The 17,744-nt window shown below is 37.1% G+C and overlaps 1 protein-coding gene across 1 annotated transcript; it reads left to right on the top strand.

The window, feature by feature from the left end:
• Positions 1-15,349, top strand: LOC145778162 (laccase-like). Its single transcript, XM_082589594.1, has 13 exons — positions 1-146; positions 616-800; positions 1,415-1,516; positions 2,118-2,249; positions 3,190-3,398; positions 4,902-5,045; positions 6,229-6,439; positions 7,105-7,358; positions 7,798-7,894; positions 9,601-9,718; positions 10,629-10,774; positions 12,537-12,642; positions 13,547-15,349. The coding sequence occupies exons 1-13, from the start codon at positions 41-43 to the stop codon at positions 13,750-13,752; spliced, it is 2,016 nt and encodes a 671-aa protein (XP_082445720.1). The 5' UTR covers positions 1-40; the 3' UTR covers positions 13,753-15,349.
• Positions 15,350-17,744: the final 2,395 nt, after the last annotated feature.

The following is a 17,744-nucleotide window of genomic DNA, read 5'->3' as shown; positions in this document are numbered from 1 at the left end:
AACAATTTTAGACTTCAATCTTCTTTAACCCAAATCAAAGATGAAGAATGTTTCTTTGATTTGTACGATCTTTATGCTGCTGATTTACTGCAATAAAGAAGCCAATGGTCAATGCACTCACTCAAATCCATGCAGCCCATTAACTGGTAAGTTTTATGCGTAATGCATAATTTTAAAAAGTGCAATGTATGATAAAATCTCATGTTCTCATCTCCCGACGCTTGGAATCAAATATGGGACTATACATTTACCTTCACTGTATAAGTTTCCTCATTTTGATGTAGTCAATTATTTGGTGCAAAGGATTTTCTTAAACAACATTTGGAATTAAGTAGTTAAGGCTGATGCAAATTTATCAGGGTAGTATCCTACCACAACAAAATTAACAATCTGAAGTTTTTCGTGTTGGTTGATAAATATTCCCTCCCTAGGGCCTCATAATTTTGCAGGACAGCCTCAAATACTCGTCAGAAAGTTAAACACATCTTGCATGGTTTTTGTTTAGTAGAGTCTTTACATACTTAAGGCATGGCGCACTGTCGTATCCTTTAAATTAAACACTTCAGGCCTTTTAATAAAAAGTTATTAAAATGTCAACTTCCCGCGCTCTTTCAGGAGGCGATCCATTGGTTCAACCAGACCAAGAAACGTCTTCTGGAGGATCCTTGGCATTTACTCTGACCGTGGACATTGCTGATGTGACATTTGATTGGCTGACAGTACATCGAAGAGTGTACAATGGGAAGATACCTGGTCCGACATGGAGGGTTAAACGGGGAGACACTGTCACTGTTACATTAGTGAGTTTAATTAGGTATCAGATTTGCAATCAGTCATAACCCATGTCTAAAAGTAGTGGATTAGGGTCGCTGATAAGTAATAGAATTACGAAAGTTTACAAATGAAAAAACGCTCTCCTTCTCATAAGCATGCTCTGAAATGCGTTGTTTTGTGTGTAGATGAGTTTTTGCCAACAGTTTTTGTATCTTACTTTATAGCTCTGGCTGTAACCACTGGATAAATATTTAGAGTAAGAGGACAGGCACCAATCTTAGTGTCCACCTTCCAACATCTCCTTAAGTGTCTTGGGAAAGACACAGCCGCGTGCTATCAATGGACGCTCGCTCGACAATCACGTAGCCGGGGATTCCATCACTCTATTATACGCAGTAGTTCTTTGCAGTGACGGTCTTGTATGCAGCTCCATGTTTTACTGTTACCCAAACAACTGTGCAGGTTTTACAATATAAGATCCTTAATTTTAACCCTTGCCATATAATTCTTCAACGCTTCCTTTTTGTCGGTTTTGACTTTTTCCAGACCCCTGTTAGGTTATGGCAAGCAATATTTTTAGAGTTGTTGAGGTAAAGGTATCTTGAACGTATTAAGTTAGTGAATTATTTTTGTTGTACAGGTCAATGCACTATCTCTTCCACAAAAAACTGAGGCGCATAATCAACACAGATACCCAAACTCCACCAACATTCATACTCATGGACTGCATATTAGCAGCCAGGTGAGCAATTGTAGCATACAGAAGTAGCCTATAGCTAGTTGTGGTAGGAATATATTTCCGTCTATTCAAAAAACTGGTTTGTTTCACCCTTGGTTGATTTTTAAAAGGTAATCATTTCAATGAAATATACTCTACTCTTAGGTTATTATTAAAAAAAATTTCGAAGCTTAGGAGCAAAGTAGTTATTTGAACAGAAATTAAAAAAATAAATGTAGAAACTAAACTCATGTTCAATAAACTTTTCGAAAACAGTTTTCTTTCAATAGAAAAACATGAGTTTAGTTTCTACATTTCAGGTTCTTCAGTTTATTATCTGAAAGTTTCTTCGTCTCTTGCAGAGCTGATACGAGTCGCACGGACGTGTTTAAAATTGTTTTACTGCAACGCAGCTACCAAGAAAGATCTGTAAGAAAAAGTTGATAGAGCTTTGGATTCTACGTAACACAAACTTGCATCACTGATCCAAACACTAGTGCTGATAATTGTCACTATAAATTTTTTTCATATTTTATGACATTCACAGGAATGGAAAACGTCATGCAATGGTTTGAGTGTTTGACTGTTTGCCAAAATTTAACGAATCAAAAAAAACGTTTCATAGGAACCTCAGGATAACGTATTTGTTCATGTGGCGCCAGGAGATAGCTACGTGTACCAGTACGAAATTTGTCCTGAAAATCCCGCGGGAACCTATTGGTACCATCCTCATCTCCATGGAAGTACCATGCACCAGGTGAAGTTTTAGAATGGTAGCTTTATAATATAACAAAATAGGTTTAAGTCATCGGCAGTGGAATGGCGCAGCGGATAAGGTTTTTGTTTTCCAATAATGCAAACCTGGTTCGACTCCATGCTTAAGCTGATTATTGAAAACACCGCTCATCTCTACCCAGGGTGTATTAAATTGAATGAGCATAATTGCTGACAACCTACCCTTTTTACTGCCAATGGCTTAACACAATGAGAACCTTATCTTTTCATCTCCGACACTTGTAATCAAGTATTGGACCACCTTTCTTTTTTACTTTGGTCTTCAAGGTGAAATGTTTCCAGTGAAGTTGAATTTGTTTTAACTTAGAATAACTTTAACAACCTTACTATTTCAGAGCAATTTTAGGAATATAAAATAAATTTTGTTAGTTTTACCTTTTCAACTTTTTTTTTGCATGATTCTAATGTATAAAGTATTGTATTTAACGTCCATTAACTAGAATGAATGTTTAAAACAGCTTGAGGATTTTTCAAAAATTAGTGAAGCATTGAAAAAAAAATGTTTTTCTTTGTAAAAGTCTCAGTATGGATAATTTTACAAACAAAGTTCATTTTTCACACAAACAATATGTAACAAGTAAATTCTTCTAACCCGGGTGATTTTATTTGGTTATGCCTCATCATTTGGTTGCATCTTAAATGAAGCATCTTTAAATGACTTTTCATTTTCGACAACATCGAGCAACCTGAACAGAGCGTCAGCGTCTACTTCTTCACAGTAAGTATTTATACTTATCTATAATTTTTAAATCAAATATTTGTCTCTAAACCCTCTTGACAGCCTGTTTCACCTAAATGGAGGATCATCAGAAGGTCCTTATTCAAATAGATTCTCCTGTTTATATTATTTATCATATTGTTTATTTTATCTATTGTTTATATTATATTAATACATTTTCCAGGTTCACGGAGGACTTGCAGGAATGATCATAGTGGAGGATCCTACCACTGGTCCATCCGCAGCCCCGGCAGTTCTTGCAGCTGTCTCTTGTCCAGACAACTGTAACCACGAAGTGGAGCTGTTGTTTCAACCGACTCTTCAATACATCAACAATGCTGGAAGAGGATATGCCAATATCCAACGTGAAATAGAAGACAGTGCGGCGTTTAGGTAAACTAAGTCCTACTTCTTTTTTTATTTCTTGCAGGTTTTTTACATTCAGTCGATTTCAGGTATAGTCTTTCTATAATTTTTGATATCAGCTTGATTTGGACATTTGTCAAGGCTTCTTGAAGAGAAAGTCAGCTGCTCGGCTTCCGCTTAAGCCAGCTATGGGCCGGCCTGGAACGTACAAATTCTGTTACGTGTTTTTTGGGCTTAAACTTAAATGAATGCAGCATGGCAAGGATTAATTGCATTGATCAACAAGCACACCTACCGCGAAACAAAAACAAGAAAGCATTGCCATATCATCAATATTTAAGCCTAGCTTACTGGTAGTGAATTTGTAATGCAGGCTAATTTTATTTAGTGAGACGATCACTCTTTCTAAAACTTTTTCGATGTGTTTGGTTGAATTAAAGAGTAAATCCAGTCTGACAATGTATTATATTCCAAGTAGCATCTCTTTAATGCTATAGATCATCACATTTCAAAACAAATCTATTGTAAAAAGGTGACATTAGGAAATGCATTTATACTCAGCATAATGAAAAATGTGAATTCAAAAGAAATTACGATAATAAATTTAAAAGAAGTTGACTCTGCAACTGGCTCAGTGTATAAATTGATTCCTATTACTTCAGGCTAAAGTATATCAGCCTACACAGCCTGAAAGCACAGCGGTTGGATAAATATATTTAAATGCAAGACTTCAATAGAGCTAGGCCGTACAACGTCTGCGGTAGAATGTAGATCAGTGGTTCTCAAACTTTTTTACCTTGTGGTGCACGAAAAAAAAATTGTGGCACACTTATTACAAAAGCAAAATTCTTTCAAAAAAATTTATTTTACAAATTTTAATGCGATGGGTTTGCCTGTTTTTGGGAACAAACATTTCTAAAAAGCTTATCATTACCTATATTAATCAATAATCAAAATAAATACAATTGCTTTTCTGCTATCCTAGCTTTGGGCGCACGTCGACATGGGGAAAGGTGGATGTCTTGTTTAAAAATACGTTATGACATAACAATCCAATAAAATTATAACGTGACAATCACCCTTTCTACATCGGCAAGGAAAATATCACAATTTTATCACTCAGTTATCTAATGTATAGTGCGCTCTCAAATATCGCATGCTTCCCTGCATGCCTATTGGTAATACAAATAGATTATTTTCTAAAGTTTGAAAAAGTTCTGCAGCACACCAGAGAATCTCTCGCGCACACTGGTGTGCCGCAGCACACAGATTGAGAAACACTGATGTGGATGCTTAGTTTCGAAGTAAGATCTGCATACTGCAAAATAAGACAACTTTCTGTATTGAAAAAACAACAAAAATGTTGTCAATTATGATCTTTAGTTTGTAATCGGTACGCTATAATACAGGCCGGGATAATGTAGAGTAAACATTGTGGTAAAAAATTTGCTTTACCTTTTTTATGATGCGCAGTTGCTTTCAAACTTGCCAAAACCTCTAAATTAGTTCTTAATAATTTAATTTTTGCAGACATGCTCAGTACACTGTGAATCCAGGCACTTCAACCCTGGAGCAATGGCTGGAGGACAACGGGAATGGTATCAATTACTTCACAGTAAACGGACAGCTCTTTCCTGTGTTGCCAATGACCACCGGACAAACAAAGCGGTTCAGGTATGGCAATCGAAATTATTTTAACAATTTATCACTCTGTGCCAAGCATGTTACTGAAATTAGCCTAGTAGCCTAAGTTTTGATTTTTATCGAATTACAGTAAGTCATAAATTATGAAATGACTCACGTTCAGTGAGATACCCAGCACAAAATTTCAGAGGGAGGGGAAAATAAGTATTTTTGCACATGTCAGTGAGCCTGGCTGCAAGTCGCTGAAAGCGGAAGACTTACAGGGGGGTCTGAAGGGCCTCCCCCACTTTATCAGAAAATGCTGTAACAGAGTTTAAAATTTTTATTTAAAATATTTCGACAGGGAAATTGTTCCCTTTGCCCCCTGACTACGCCTCTTCTTGCGTTCTTTTGGTAACTGTACTAGACTACCACCTGATATTAAGAATGATATCCAGCTTTTATCCAAATACCTGGTGAACAGTCTCATTCTGTGTTTACTGTTGCAAGTTAGAAAGTTCTGACTTACTTGTGAGCAGATGTGTTCAATCAAACTTCAACACTAGCCCATTACCGTATAGTTATATTCGTATAAGTCTGCTGGAACTGTATCTTGGCTTGCTAGTTAGAAGAAATCATGTCATAGCGTTTGTGATACTGATGTATTCTGATTTGTTTTCATTACATGTTTAATGTTGAGCGTCTTATAAAGTCACTTTATTTTAAGTGAACAAAAGTATGCTCCTCAAACAGAATAATTTGTTCGAACTAATGTAAGCTTTTGCGACTGCAAAAGTGGATTTTTTACAATTTCTAATCAAACGGAAACAGTTCATTCTATATGAATAAAAGTAGCAATAAATTATTTTTGCGATGTTTAAAGTTTTAATGACAGATAAATTACGCAAGTCTCTGAACCGAGCTAATTGTATGTACATTACATTATCGTTCAGTCGCATGCTAAAGGACTTCTATAAATGACGAGCATTCATTAATTATTTTTCATCAAACCGAGAACTCAGCCCAGGAGATAGAGAACACCAACTTCTGTTTCATTTATCATATTTGTTAAAGTTTTGTGCGGAATGCATTGTGCTCCAGAACTTTGGATAATTATTAAAAGTAAAATAAATAGCTCATTCCAATGGAGTTAAACGTCAAAAATATATTTGGTTTGATAAATAATAATAATAATAATAATGGAGTAGTTTTTCATTCATGTTTCACGCCACAGGATGGTGAATGCCGGAGGAAGCGAGACACTCGAGCTGATGATTGTGAACAGCGGAACAACCACTGCTGCCACCGGATGCACATTTATGGAAATTGCTGTTGATGGAGTGTACTTGGATGCTGCAAGAGCAGCAAGACTTGGCAAGACACTGATCATACCATCAAGCAAAGTGGACTGGTTGGTTGTCTGCAACGAGGCTGGGTCATATGAAGTTAGTACCTGGTGACTTTTGTTTGGTACTTTGTGCAGTAGCATCGACAGAGGATCCATGAGTTATTTTGGATCCAGACCTGTGGTTCTGAGAAGCTAGAAACAACGAAAACGATAATATTTTGTTAGCCATAACGCTTTTGCATCCAGCTTATTTATTCTTTATTTTGAGAGAAAAACATTGTGTTGATGGTTTTACTAGTATCTTTATATTCTGCTGTCATTGAGGAGCTGTAGCTATCACATTCTTCAAAAGATACTTCTGGTTGTTTGTAGCCTACAATTGTCTCGTTTGTGTGTTGGAGAGCTGTGATTTCAATTGTACCGGCACAAGTTAACTTTGACTGAGTGCAGGTTCTCAATACATGTGCGAGTTATGCAGAAGCACAAGCAGTGTAGGCTAGTATTGATAATGATGCACAATACAACACTTTCCACTGTTAGCTTTTTCACGCTTGACTGCCGATAAGGTGTAGGTCTGTAGGTGTTTGCATTGCTTCTATCTGCACGACGTGTTCACTTCTATCTGTTCAAAACAACCGTGCGTGGACCTACCATACAAAACATAAAAAATGAAGTAGTCTAAACATCTAGATTTTAAGAATATAGGTTATAAAAGGTCAGCAAATCAATTAATTTTTATTTCTTATTTCTCCTTTTTTTCAGGTTCGTTCAATACCTGACGCGGCAGATGCTAATTCGCTGGGAAACTTTGAAAGACACAACGGGTTACTTTTCTCAATCACTGTCACTGGTGCGACAGCTTCAACGACACTTCCAACAGATCTACCTGCACGAGAGAGCTTTGTCGACGACTTCAGAAGTGTAAGTCAGGACAACGTCACCGGACGCTTTGTCATCGAAGCTAACCCAGGAACTCGGCTCAACCGTGCTATCTTTGCAAGCAATACTGATTACAGGTTGGTTACGATCATCTACACTTCTATTTCTAATCTAAACGAAGTGGACAAACATGTCTTAACAAGGAACATAAGAAGTCATTTATTCAGCGAAAGGTTAAGTGCATTTTCAACTACAACTTCATTCCACTAAATTTAAAAGTAACTAAAAGAAATATAACGTCGGGGTAAGTAAGCTTTTCTCTGTTTGCACTGTTTTGTTTCCTTAGGTTGGCCAAACAAGAAACCTTTGGGCTGAAACTAAAACAAATTAGCCTACTCCGTTATTCGTTTGAAAAGATCGTGGGAAAAGATGCATTGATCAACACAGTAACAAACTGGATAGCTTAATTAGCCATTTCCACCAAGCAAGCTATAGGCAAAGCCGTAAACTAATTTTTCCTGGCGCTGTGAACATTAATTTGTACACCTCTACTTTAAAGGAATATTTTTCTCACAGATTCAAAAGCGAACTCGGCAGTGTGCAAGAATGGTATTTGACCAACGCTGATTCCAACCTTGGCCACCCGATCCATATTCACATCAATCACTTTCAGGTTGCTTTCATATTCATATTTATAATAGTCTATCATCTAAAAGTAGACTGGATGACGTTTGATGATATAATTTACGTGTGCATTTGTTCATATCTAATCCTATGTAATGAACATGTCTTGCTTGTCCAACTTTTGCTGACCGTTAATCAATTCAAATGTCCAACAAAAGTTTGTTGATCTAAAAATGAAAACTAGGCTAATAAAATTCAAAAGAAAAATCATTTGATTATAACTCTTAGCTTAAAGTGCCTCTGACAGGTAAATAAATTCGCTAAATTTACCTAAGATACCAAAAAGATGACACTAACAAACTTCCCTGACCAGCAAATCGTAAAAAATATCAACAGGCTACTAAGTTACACGCTTGCAAACTTTCGTTGACATCGGCGAATCTGGCACTCATTCAATTGCAAAAACAAAAACGGCAACACCGCTGTGACGTCACAGTAAGCGGGAAGGATGCATTCTTTCTCTGTGATGACTTGGTAAAGTATGGTACGCCATTGGTACGGCTACTGCAAAACGTGAATGTGTGGGGCTCTGTTGGTCTAAAGCATGTGCAAATTAAGAATTATCGAAATGAAAAAGTGAACTTATTATTACTATCAGGTTTCGATCAAATAGGTTGAGTTTACTTTTATCAAACAGCATCTCAAATCAATTGAAATTGCAGATTCATAGGGCTACAATTTTCATACTTTTTTATTTGTCCTAATCTGGCTATACCCATTTGCAGTGTAACAACAGTATTTTACAAACAGTACCTTTAATTTATGGTTGAGGCAATGCCTACAAATTGCTGTTTATGTGAAAGACCGTGTGCTTTCTTTTCCCACTTTTCCACAAAACGAGGTACTGAGAAGAAAATGGTCAAAGTTTTCTTCGAGTGTTCGAAAGTGGGATGGGCCATACAAAACTAGTCGTATATGTTCACTTCACTGAAGATGATTTTGTTAATACCACTAAAGTAAAAATGCCTACAGGCATGTGTTGGAGTGGATACTACAAGGTGGTGCTCTCAGAACCAACAATCGGATTGTGATGCCGTCATGCATTGTTTGGCGAATCCGAAACAATTTTCCAGATCCAGATGGCAGTTACACAGGATTTCAATGGCCATCTGAAGCACATTATGAGAGAGAGAGAGAGAGAGAGAGAACTTTTATTTATTTTTGAATAGTGATGATGAATTAAATATGAATGATGATTCGCACGATTTCTTCATTTTTCACTTCAAGTATATTTTAGGTTTTGTAGGAACGTATCCATCAGTACAGTTTTACTAAACTGCAAAAAAAAATAAATCTTCGAAAAAAGCAACCGCTTGTACCAACTCCGACCAAACTGTGATCCACCAATTACATCTAGGAAGCGTTTGTTTCATCCGTTGCTAACGACGTCCACTTAGGATGACGTAATGCCACCAAAGTCGTCCCAGAGCAATGAAATATGGAGTCTCGCATGTGGTGGCGCTGCGGAGCAGTCGTTTGATTAAATTACGCCCTAACCAGTCGAGCTACGAGGTTAAGATTAAAAAGTTCGCTAAGTGTAATTCTGCGCTAGAAAATGCTTTAAAAAGTTACTATAGCCTACTTGGAACCAACCTGTCAGGGGCACTTTAAGTTAAGAAGCAGCTTCTCAAGTCACTTTGAAAAATGTAACAATTTTGGAATCACTCTTAGAATGAGCTATATTTTTGTTTACAGGTTATTAGTTACAATGCTTACACGGGACCCGTTGCAGCGTCTCAACGCGGAAACTTAGTTTTTTACGACCAAAATGGCTTTACACGATGTGTCCACCAGTATGAAGGCTACAGCACAGGTATCAGACGCAGAATAGTGTTACAAAGCTAATTTTGAGACTTTAAGCTGCAAAACAGAAACTAAAATAACTGAAATCGGTGGTAGTCAACGTTTTTGCGTTTTCTACTATTGTTGACGCTTTTTCTGGTTCACAGTCTGCTACAGCATTCCATAGACCAGTTAATTGATGTCCACATGCTTGATAATAAGATATTTTACCACAATAGACGATCACTACTGCACGTATTGCATGGCTGGCTAGTTCGTTGAACACTTCAAAACATAATTATTGTTTGAGGCTTGATAACGACAGCCTTTGCAATAAAATTTGTATTTTCATCACTACAAACGTTTCGTTTTATATTTTCGCTTTGCTTAATTAAGTGCATTATGATATTGATAAGACATGTTTACAACATCACGAATTTTCGATGTCTAAAATTTGTGGAACAACTTATCTATGGTTGTCGCCCAAAAAACTTTTATTCTTCTACTCTGTCTTGCAATGAAACTCATGGTAAGATTTTGTGCAGCTGACATCTTGACGAAGATACTTTGTTCTTCTTATAAATTTTATAATAACAATTGCAGCAGCTATCATTCCCTTTCTTACAGTAGGCTATAGCTTGATACGTCATAAATCCTGCTCTTTTATGGTATAACAAAACAGTTTTAAGTTACCGCAGGTTCGTGTGTCAAGCTAGCGGCTCCAAGCAGGGTAAACTTACTAATTTTATATCCATTTGAATAATAAAATAATATATTCTATTTGAATAAGGACCTTTTGATGACCCTCCTTTTAGGTGAAACAGGCTGTCAAGGGTTTAGAGACTAAGTAATAACTATATTTGATTTAATTTTATATCCACTAATGTAAAATAATTTCTATTCCGAACAATGATAGCCTAATAACCACGAGATATTTTTAGCTTTAACCGCCACCTTGCCTCCGAATTATTCACAATATCTTGGTCACGACGTGCGGTCTGTCGCTGGAGGCGCTGGAACGCTTGGTTATGTTGCTCTTGGCGAGTTTCGTGACGTCATAGTTGTGCCACCTTTGGCCAACATCACGGTTCGTTGTTTGGGGCGAGCTCTTTTTATGTGCTGTTAGTATACTTCGATTGTTAATCAATCCATCCCATATAGGCTACTTACTGCACTGAAAAAATATTTTAGTCGAAACTGCTTAACAGCACTTGCAGTGAGTTGCAATAGATTATTGTAAAGCCAACGTCTTATCCCCTGCGCCATCCCTCCGCCAGTGGTGCCGAAGTAGGGGGGAAGGGGGGATATATCCCCCTAATAATTTGGCAGCATCCCGGCCCAATAATATTTGTTATGAAGTTACACTTCGATTTAGTTGTTTGCAAGCATTTCGAATTGCTGTTGTTTTTCTTTTATTGATTTTTGATCACAGTTCTAAATTGTCTTAAATTTGCCGCTAGATAATGAAGGACCTTCACTGAAGCTATTAAGGACGAGTTGGACCAGGCCACTGCACTGCAGTAATGCTTATGAAGGGACTCATTGTATTAATCTCCTGTGCAGGCCTTGTGTCTGGTATGCAATGGATTAATCTCCTGCGTTTAATCGCAGCTCGAAACTAGCCTATAGTGTCTGCTGTTCTACTTTTACGATAATCGTATCAATTTTTAACTTGCACGAATTTTCAAGACCGGCTTAGTTCCTGAAATGGTCAAAAATTATCCAGAACTGAATAGACAATCGATGAGAAGGCCAGTGGCCAGTATCTTCTCACAACTTCAAGATAACTTTTCACTTTCATTTTACTACCCTGATGAGATCGGAAGATCGAAACACTGGCCACTGTCTGTAGTTAATTTTAAACAAACATAAAAGAGTAAAAATGTCTTTTTAGACATTATTTTTAAAACAAATAAAAAAGAGTCAAAAATCATCGAAATTTCACTTTGTGTGGAGCTACATGTAGTTGAGTGGTTACTGTTATTTCTTTATTCACTTGTTGATTTGTGCTTATCCGTTTTTATCCTGGATCCTTCTCTTGTATCATGGGCCAATCCTATAGATGTTTGGTGGTACATCCCTTCATTTTCTTTGAATCTTAGTTCTTCTGCAGCTTCAATTGTTTTCAGTCTCCTGACTGGTAACTTTGTCCTATAGTGCATTAAGTGTAGCCTAGGGATTCTAGTGAATGAGAGGAAATGAAGAAAACTATAACTTCTGTTTTTTTTTTTGAAAAATTAAGTATTCATTGGAAGGTCATAGGTTCGAATCCCGCTGAAGGTACCAATTTTTTTACTTGTTTCTTATTCTTGCAGCAGTCATTTACAAGAGCACTGGTTGCACTTATCTCAAGATTTCTTATCTGTATATTATGCTGTTAGCAGCTAATTTACCGAGGTCCGGTGATTGTTTAATAAACGTAATACTGGTACCACTAAAATTTTGTATAAAAATGTCCAAAATCGTCTAAAATTTGATAAAATATTGATTTATTCCTCCCAATCCTCAACTAACTTCGGCACCACTGCCCTCCGCCATGGGTATATTGTATATGCAGATACTTTTTTGCTTTTAATCTAAAAATAAAGAATTCAAAATGTAAATAGGCAATCGCTTTTGAAAATAAGCTGTTTTCATCTTCAATGACTACTAAACTGAAAATCGTCAGCGCTATGAAATTAGCGTTCCAACTAATTTGCTTCAAACTCTTTTGTTTTTTCTATGAATGTTGATTAATCATCTTTCTGTTGAACATAACCAACATTCTGCGGAACTGCTTGGAGAAAGTGTGTTTTCCATCTTGTTGCTTGTAAACTAAGTGATGAAATGGTTTTATCCTGCTCATACAGATTCGGTTTTTGGCTCATAAGTTTGTTGGCGAAGTTGTAATTCATTGCCATATTCTGAACCACGAAGACACAGGCATGATGATGACCACTGATATCGTCAATCCAGGTACGATGAAGACTTTATGCATAATTTCATCCAAATAGTTACAGTGAAAAACATCGGGTGCGCCACATGTTTGTTTGTCGTATGCAGGCTTGCACCCGGTAGTTGAAGATTTAGATTGAGTGCACGGGAAGGCAAGGAAGCCAATCTTCGTGACCACCTTCAGGCACGCCTTGAAGTGTCCTGTCATGCTCCACATATTAACTGTCGACCATACAGTCTGTCTAAGCAAAATAAAGACATAAGCTATTGGAAAGGCTGTATCAATGTAGACATGAGGAAGGTGTTTTGCGTACTTGCATTTTCTATACCTAACTACTCCATGCCACCCAGTTACACTTGATTCAAACAAGACTTTGCACTTTCGCCACACAAGCAGAGCTTTCGCCACAAAAGTGTGGCTTTTTCAATAAATAATCTTATTCTAACAGAATAAGCTAAATAGCTCTGATTGGTTGGCGAAGAAAGTTTACCTGAAACCTGATTTTTTTCTAAACAGATTGTGTGATAGACCGCATGGTTTTTACTGCACTTGGTAAGGTTAGGACCTTGGTAAGGATGCTTTGGTTACAATTTTGTAATTTTTCTTTTGTTTCAGATCGGACAAACTGGGCTTTATGCTTGTTTGTTTCTCGTATGAATTTCACAAAGTAGGCTGATGTATCTAGTGATCATTTGACCGTATTTGTTGGACCACAAATAATTATTAATGCCATTATATACATTGTTTTCTTATTATATTGACTGATCAATGGATATGGCTAGGAAACTTTTTTCTGAAGCCGTTGTTATCATTGTCAACCGGCGTCATTAGCCTGAAACAGATTGTTCTGTTGGCAGCTGTGGAATGATGTATTTTTGCCTAAATTATTTTTTGTGTTTGTTTCAACATTGTTTTGTTTTACAGGAGAAAGTACAGCCGCTAATACTTTGTCTGGGGGAGCTGCACCAGGCCAATGCCGTCAATGCGACCCTTTTCCTTTCAATCAAGACACAAGCACTTGCATCAGTATTGTGTCGGAGGGAAGTACAATGAAGATATCACCTTTAACCATTTGGATGTGTTTGTGTATATTTGGTGGCATATTTCAACTGTTTTCAAAGCACTTCTAAGGATATAACATGCATTTGCATAGGTTGCATATCCGCACAACAAGAAGTTTAAATGAATGAAACAGAAGATAAGTTTTTCATGATAACCTTCAGTTTTCAATTTTTTTTTTTTGCTGTCAGTTTCAAGTGACATTACACGGTTTCTTAACGATTTGTATGATTTTGAAATTCTCAGTAACGTTGCACGAAAAAAGGCTATAAAAGTGCTAGAAGCAAAATAATCAAACTATAGCTTTGTTTCTTACCTTTTAACTCACCTGAGGTTTGTTTTGGCATCCATCTTATAGAGCAGACGGTAGTTTAAAACTTATATTTAATGTCCTTGCTTTGTTTACTTTTGTATTGTGATTGTTTACACATTACAACAATAATAAACCACTCAGCAAGAATTAAAGTTAAATCACTTGAAAACACATCTTGTTTTAAACCAATCAATAACATTTTGTTGTTTATTTTGCCTAAAAAGATTGCTGTATAAATTTCCTTACAACGAGCCAATTTTTACTACAACAAAGCTATTTACTTCTGAAAGTGATTTGGGATTTCAAATAATATTGCTAAATTATTTGTTAAATTTAGTATGTTTACCTTTTTGGTGTGTTTTGGAATACTTGTTGCAGGATTAGTTGAAAGCCAGTGAACAGACTAAATCAAAACTAAATTTGATCCATATTCAAAAGCTTAAGAAAAAATGACAATCCCAAACTGCCAAATTTATAAAGTCTAGCGTGTAGCTCTTGTCGTTTATCCGCTAAAGTAAAAATAAGCTTTTGCCTACTTCATAACCACTCAACAAATTACTTGCTCTTTTGAACACTTTCAAGGTAGCTTTTTCGTAATTTTTAGTCTTGAACTGAAAGATCAGCTCAGTGTGAACTTAGTTTCATTGCAAACTGACAGAAAAAAAGTTGTTCATTCAGGGGTGTGATGACATGAGAACACACGAGAATGGAATAATTGTAACTCAGCATAGCTTGTACATTTTTTTTTTGTTCACTGTTTTTCAACTAACTTATCATTGCACTGCAACGTAACATCAAATATTGCACCCAAACAGCAAAATCCGTCATTTTTACAGTGATTCAACGTCAATGTAATCAATGTAACGTTGAATCAATGTAAAAATGACGGATTTTGCTCTCTGGGTAGCCTCTTGGTTTAGGAATGAGTTTAATTTTGAAATGCTATTAATAATAAAATATTAATAATAGCATGAGTTACACTACTTTTTCCTGTAGCACATCTTCTCCCCCAATGTGTTGAATAATAACGGTTAACTGTTCTGCGGCTGGTATTCATTGGTAATACAAGATAGCATTTTTCAGTTTCCAAACTGGGTTTTCTCTAACTAATCTCACTTGACTCAATTTGTGCAAAGTTAGAACCATATGTGGTTAACATAAGTGAAAATTCTCGAATGAAACATTTTGAAAACGAATTTGTTTTTCAAACTGATGGTGCAATGGAAATACCATTGTTTGTGACGTTAGAAATTCAACTATCATAACGTGCTGAGCTCTCGCTTTGTCTGCGTAGTCTATCTTCTGTGTGTAATGTGAATATAGCATTTACAACAATATTGTATTCTTATGCATATAAGCTGTTGTGAAGTCTGTTGTCATGCTATATTGTTACAAGATTTCTTAGTGTTAGCATAATTTTATAACAAATGTGAAATAGTTCCACACTCAAAGTCACAGGTAGGTCCGATGAGAAGATAGCCGCAGCATGTCGGCTGCATAGACGAGTGGTGAGACCTTTGGTACACACTCGAAAGGACGTCGGTTCGACACCGCTCAAGAGCATACGGCTGTGTCTTTGGCAGGTCACTTTAAGACATGTCTGAAAGTGAAAAAAAGATTTTCTTATCTTCAGGTCCTTTTAAATCCAAATCTTCGACCACCGGGCGAAAGCCTGGATACAAAAAAAAAACATGATAATGTTGTCACTGTACTCGCTACTCGTCCTTCGCTGCACTAACTAGAGTAAGGCTGTCGGTTGCATAGCCGAGTGGTGAGTATTGTAGCGGACGCTGCTGTTCAGCATACACGCTCATACATAGCCATCAGTAGGACGGCGACATTCCTGGGCGAAGTCAGCAAGGAATGATCGGACACGAAGTCGTCTTTACTACTGTATCGTCCACTGACTCAAATTCAATCGAATAGTGCGTGCTTACAAGTGTATTTGTTTATTGATTTTAATCTTCGACTGAGTAGCGCTTTCAAGGAATAGAGTCCAGTAACACAAAAAGTAAGAAAAACACCCGAATGACTAACGCTTCACCACCAAAACTGGATACAATCTATTGTCGCTTCTACATTGTTAAGTAGCTCGATTGCTAGATTGAATTTTCGAGACGTGAAGAGCAGTCCGCGGTATGCGCTCAAGGGCCAGAATCTTCTGGAATACAATTCTAGTGACGTGGAGCGCGTGACGTCAGAGACAGAGCTCTCTGGCGCTACAAGTACCATGGTTCGACGTTCGAAAGGCCACCGGTTCGAAACCGCTCAAGATCATGCAGCTGTGTCTCTGGCAGAACACTAAAATACACGCCGTCGATTGCAAGTTGAGCCCTTTCGACTACAGCCTTTGATTTCTCTCACAATTATGAGCAGCAAGCTGCTCTGGAGAGAAAGGCCCTTCTTTGGGCTATGGCCTGCTAAACTAATGTAACTAGAGATTGGAAAGCAAGCGCTTATTTTTTACGTCATCGGTACTTGCGCCTACTTGCAATCGATAAGTTAATGTGCTCTCGCAAAGTAATTTTCAGATTTACAAAACACATTATCTAGATACAGAACAAATTCTCAGCCACAATCAAAATGTAAAGCGATAGGGTAGTGTATGAGATAGTTTAGGAGAGTTATAAATTAAAATGCAGGAAAAGCTCGGTGTAAGTCATTTTTCATTCAGATAGCGATTTAAACTCAATTAGCCGGAAAACCTCCAAATGTCCAAATAGAAATCCTCCGCAGAAAATGGTCCCTTTTCAGCTGCGACTCCGGCACTAACTGCAATTCGTTATCTTTGGAATGACACTGTAAAGAAAATTCCATGTGCAGTTTTTGATGATGTTTTTCTAACACTTTTCCGCGAAAGTCACATAGCTTAAAATGAAATCTTCTAATTCACAAGAAAGCATTAGTTAAAGTGCCTCTGACAGGTAAATAAATTCGCTAAATTTACCTAAGATACCAAAAAGATGACACTAACAAACTTCCCTGACCAGCAAATCGTAAAAAATATCAACAGGCTACTAAGTTACACGCTTGCAAACTTTCGTTGACATCGGCGAATCTGGCACTCATTCAATTGCGAAAATAAAAATGGCAACACCGCTGTGACGTCACAGTAAGCGGGAAGGATACATTCTTTCTCTGTGATGACATGGCGAAGTATGGTACGGCTACTGCAAAACGTGAATGTGTGGGGCTCTGTTGGTCTAAAGCATGTGCAAATTAAGAATTACCGAAATGAAAAAGTGAACTTATTATTACTATCAGGTTTCGTTCAAATAGGTTGTTTACTTTTATCAAACAGCATCTCAATTCAATAGGGCTACAATTTTCATACTTTTTTATTTGTCCTAATCTGGCTATAGCCATTTGCAGTGTAACAACAGTATCTCACAAACAGCACCTTTAATTTATGGTTGAGGCAATGCCTACAAATTGCTGTTTATGTGACATTGTCAGTGACAAAGACCGTGTGCTTTCTTTTCCCACTTTCCCACAAAACAAGGTACTGAGAAGAAAATGATCAAAGTTTTCTTCAAGTGTTCGAAAGTGGGATGGGCCAATTGGGCCATACAAAAGTAGTCGTATATGTTCTCTTCACTGAAGATGATTTTGTTAATACCACTAAAGTAAAAATGCCTACAGGCATGTGTTGGAGTGTATACTACAAGGTGATGCTCTCGGAACCAACAATCGGATTGTGATGCCGTCATGCATTGTTTGGCGAATCCGAAACAATTTTCCAGATCCAGA

This window comes from Aplidium turbinatum, chromosome 10, assembly GCF_918807975.1.
Source record: "Aplidium turbinatum chromosome 10, kaAplTurb1.1, whole genome shotgun sequence".
Classification (NCBI taxonomy): domain Eukaryota; kingdom Metazoa; phylum Chordata; class Ascidiacea; order Aplousobranchia; family Polyclinidae; genus Aplidium; species Aplidium turbinatum.
This window is presented reverse-complemented; position numbering and strand designations above follow the sequence as displayed.

Excerpts from the sequence above, each read along its gene's own strand:
- LOC145778162 (XM_082589594.1), top strand. The coding sequence starts at position 41 with ATGAAGAATGTTTCTTTGATTTGTACGATCTTTATGCTGCTGATTTAC. Across the intron at positions 147-615 it reads TCCATGCAGCCCATTAACTG|GAGGCGATCCATTGGTTCAA; the intron begins GTAAGTTTTATG and ends GCGCTCTTTCAG. Across the intron at positions 3,399-4,901 it reads GAAGACAGTGCGGCGTTTAG|ACATGCTCAGTACACTGTGA; the intron begins GTAAACTAAGTC and ends TAATTTTTGCAG.